At 43.7% G+C, this 4,368-nt stretch overlaps 1 protein-coding gene across 1 annotated transcript; it reads left to right on the forward strand.

Moving 5' to 3' along the window:
* Nucleotides 1–1,222: 1,222 nt before the first annotated feature.
* Nucleotides 1,223–2,714, forward strand: BCR41DRAFT_423156 (hypothetical protein; the record flags this gene model as incomplete). The annotated part of the gene is made up of 2 exons (XM_022030260.1): nt 1,223–1,403; nt 2,317–2,714. The coding sequence occupies 2 exons, from the start codon at nt 1,223–1,225 to the stop codon at nt 2,712–2,714; spliced, it is 579 nt and encodes a 192-aa protein (XP_021880136.1).
* Between the last annotated feature and the right edge of the window lie 1,654 nt (nt 2,715–4,368).

Genomic DNA, 4,368 nt, shown 5'->3' on the forward strand with positions numbered 1-4,368 from the left:
GTGCTTTGGGCCCTAGTGTGCGATAATGAAGCACAGGAAGCCGCAACCAACGACACTGGCAACACGACAACGGACATGGGGCGCAATTACCCTCTTCTACCAAGTCCTAACCTTTCTGTGCCAAGTTCTAACATCCCTCTACCAAGTCCAAGCTCTAAGGATCCTTTTGTGTGCGCAGCTTACGGGGACCTTAATCGCACTGATCGTGAAGCGAGACTAAGGAATACGGTTGCACCATTTGCGAGGATCCTTGACGGGACACCCATCATATACCATGCCATCAATGAATTGCTGGAAGAAGAAGGCTTAGTTACTGAGAAACTTCTGTCGTACCTCGCCCCAAGACCAAGCGCCGCCGAACTTATGGATGTAGATTGGCAGGAGCATGATGATGACGATGACGAGGATCACGAAGTATATGTCAGTGATGCAGAGGAATTGGGCGAATATGTCGCGATATCAAAAGCTAGTAGGAGAGGCTCCTATGTCAGTCGTGTCCATATCCAACCCTCAGATGACGATTCTTCTATGGATACTGATGGATCTGAAGAGCAAGTAGACTATGATGAGAGGGTCCAGAATATGTCTCCTGGTGCACGGCATGATGTTATGATGCTTGCTGCAGCAATAGCAAAAGGCGATGCTCGAAAGATCATCCAGTTGCATGCTGACAAATTGTTTCTAACGGAGATCCCAGATTATGAAGATCCTAGTACCAAGTATGATAAGAAGCAGTTTTTGGCCGACCAAGCAGAGGCAAAAGCTAAACATCAAGAGCAACAAGAAACGTATGCGAAGATTATGGCTAAATTTCCAGATATACCCTCGTCCCAACGCTGAGAATTTTGCGCTGTACTGTAATGCAATGCACACAAAGTGCCATCCATGAGGAGTACTTTTAGACTTGGTTTTTCACATTCCCAGCCCCCCGGAAAAAGTAATAAAGTGACGAGCTGTAGATTTATTAAATGTTATATATCGAATAAGTATGAGGGAGTGAGTGGTGAGTGAACAACAAAGGCCAAACATTCTTGTCCATGTGCGGCTGCGGATGCTCCGGATCCTCCTTCTTTTGTCTTGTATGTTATAATATTGATAATAGTAATAATATGATTATTAATATTATTAAAAAAAAAAAAAAAAAAAAAAAAAAGTTAGAATCGAGTACTGGCAAAATGTTATATCAGCTGTAGACTGAAAAAATGTTGAGGTGGTTACTATTATGGCAATTGACAGCGAGAATGACAGAGGCGACAGTGAAAAGGATCAAGACTTGCTCCATCTCGAAGCAGACAGAAAACCAACTGCAGAGACAGCGCTGGTCACTAACAATCATCACCATGGCGAAGATGGTGGGATTTTGCCACCGCGAAGATGGCTGTTAAACTCTCCCTGCCCTAAGGGTAGAGAGGGACCAATGCAGCTGCAGCTGTGTCTGTTGCTCGAGAGAGTAGCCGACATCGTGAATAGAACGGACTAGAGAAGAGGGACTTGCTTGATGGCTGATGCTATGATTGTGTCGTGTTTGATGATTGACAAAAGAAAAAAAAAAAAATACCACAAGATCTTTTCAAGCTTACGCCATCACCTTCCCTCAGTTGCAATCCCTTCCTTTAGCTACAATCTCCCTCACTTGCCAGTCACTTACCTGCCCTCCTGCCATGTTTGACATAGAGAGGTCAGCTTACAATAGTATTTTTGAATTGAGAGGCTCTTAGCCAACCAATGGCCTAGAAATATATCAAATTCGAAATTTGTACAAAAATGTACAATTATCGAGATTCCACTGTATGAGACCAGCCTGTCTGCAAAGTAGAGAGCCCGCCTTCCATTTATGGAACGGTGATTGGTGGCTTGCCGCTTTGCAGACAGGATGGCACCGAGCCTATTAATAAACCACGTTTATACATATTTCGATGTGTGTGTTCATATTCATCTCTGCAAGTCTGTGCGTTCCAATAAACATTAGGTTACAGGAGTGTATAAAAGGCAAAAAAAAAGGTCTTCTACCTCAAACCGTCCATATCATACTTGCTTTCTTCTACACTTAACCCTCACTTTTATTATAAAAAAGCAACACCATGAAAGAAGCTCGCAATTCTCATTGGCCCACTCCAAAGATTCATTCGACAAGGAGTCAAACTCTGAGGGCAAAACAAAATTCTTCTTTCTTCTCCCTATGCCCCATCTCCTGCGAGAGGAAGCAAAAGAAAGCAGGAGAGCGAAGCGACCTCATTCACTATGAAGGAAATTAAGAGAGAAAAAGTGAATCCGCCACCTCGCCTCAAGCTCTTCCTTCTCATACTCAACGTATAGCCAGGAACAACATAGGAAAGAAGGCTACCATCACTTCTCTTTCGGCTTCCTTCATGGATCCTTTGCCCTCCGCGAACGCTTTTCCTTCCACATCATCCCTTATGTGCTTGAACACAGAAGCTGCCGAGTCGTTAGACTGCTCCCTTTGTCAAAAAAAGCCATCGGGCTCCAACGCCCGGTGTATGACTTGGAAACTAACCCAAGCAGACAATCGAGAGCCTTATGTGCACCTACAAGATCCATATGAGCAGGAGTGGGTGAAGCTTGGTGATTTGGATCCAGAAGAAGTTGAGCAGGCGTTTTCATTATTGGAGAAATGGGAAAACTTTAGTGACTTGAACGTCGATGATGTCGAGAGGGCATTCGCGCCCATTGAGAAAGGTGTCTCAAGGAATTAAGTTTGCATTTTGTGAGAATTTTTTAAATAAACAACTCCGATCTACCCATGTTTCAGGCGCAGTTTTTGAAGATATACACGGCCTTACCAAATATGGAATCGGTACAGAACCCTGACATTTTAATTCACAAACGTCCTTTATTTTCAAAGCTTCCCTAGGTAGCAACGAAGGAATGTATCCTTTATCCCTCACTGTTATGAAGGGCTCAAAATGATATTATAAATTAACACGATGTTGATCAATAAGGACAACGCATCTTATACAAAAAGGCATTGAAATATCATGTCATCTCATACAACCATGCGTGCCTGCAGAAGCTGTGGGAGTACTGAACACTTCAGAGCCTCGAACGCGGCTTGCCCAAACTATCGGTAAAATACCCAAGCTAGCACTATGCGCTGAAACCAAATCAGGATAGTGTGTTCCTGAAGAGAAAGAAAACCTGTCTAATGAAAATGCTAATAAGCCTACTATGTCACCTAAAATACATGTATGCCCCATACCAGTCCCAGATCAGCAAAAAGGCCATGCGCATGTGGGAGCATTTTGCACTCAAGGAGTACACACACATCATGCCCTCGCAATCCACTAATTATTCAAACTACTCTGCCTGAAAACAGGTAAATGGATAAATGGAAGCTGTTCACAAACTGATATGGATATGAGACTGTCACTGTTGGGTGTTGACTATGCACATTTTTTGGTGAAATATTACATCTTGAATAGGGCTGTCATACCTGAGGGCCAAGCTTTAGAAGCTTTGAATGTCCGCGAAACCATGCAACGCCGGGATCGAGCTTCGCGACAAGAGGCAGAAATTGAGGCAGACGTTCGGTAAACCTTTTAAGAGATTAAGGCTATTACTGATAAGGTGCAAAAAAAAAAAAAAAAAAAAAAAATTAATGCGTCAATTACTGCATAAATGCATAAATGCATATTTTAATATCTTTATGCCGATATAGAGCTGGTGCCAGAGTCAATCCAGGGAGCATTGCCCGTGTCACGATAGAAGAATTTCGTGAAGAGATCGTAGCTGGCGACAGGCATCAGTTCTATATCTCACAGGCATTCGATCGGCGAGATGGTCCAGTGCAGACACTGTAAGGCGTTCGTTTGGCTTGAAGAGCGCCTAAAAGCTTCTACCATCCATTCGCCGGTTTTCTCGCTCTGTTGTGGACAAGGAAAAATTAGGCTGCCCGAACTTCGTCCAATTCCCCAGCTAATCGATCTTATCAGTGGTAATTCTGAAGAAAGCTGTGACTTTCGGACTCATATAAGGCAATACAATTCTTCACTCTCTTATGTCTCATTGGGTGCCAACTACGATCGTGAACTTGCCAACGCCAGGGATGGCTGTACACATTCCGAATCAACGGGGCAGTGGTACACAGGATCGGGTCTCTACTGCCTCCAGATGATCAATCAGCCAAGTTCGCTCAAATTTACTTCCTCGATCCTGTGGCTACCAAAGGCGAGGATACAAGGCGATTGTTTTTCATTGATGGGTCAGGAGGGACAGGAAAGTCTTTTCTCTTCAATACAGCAATTGATTACATCCGTGGCACCCTTAAAAAGGAAGTCATCGTGGTAGCTTCCTCAGCAATAGCTGCACTGATTTTGAATTCGGGAAGCACTGCGCACTCTGTTTTTAAAA

Source organism: Lobosporangium transversale (genome assembly GCF_002105155.1).
Source record: "Lobosporangium transversale strain NRRL 3116 chromosome Unknown BCR41scaffold_25, whole genome shotgun sequence".
In the NCBI taxonomy this organism is placed as follows: domain Eukaryota; kingdom Fungi; phylum Mortierellomycota; class Mortierellomycetes; order Mortierellales; family Mortierellaceae; genus Lobosporangium; species Lobosporangium transversale.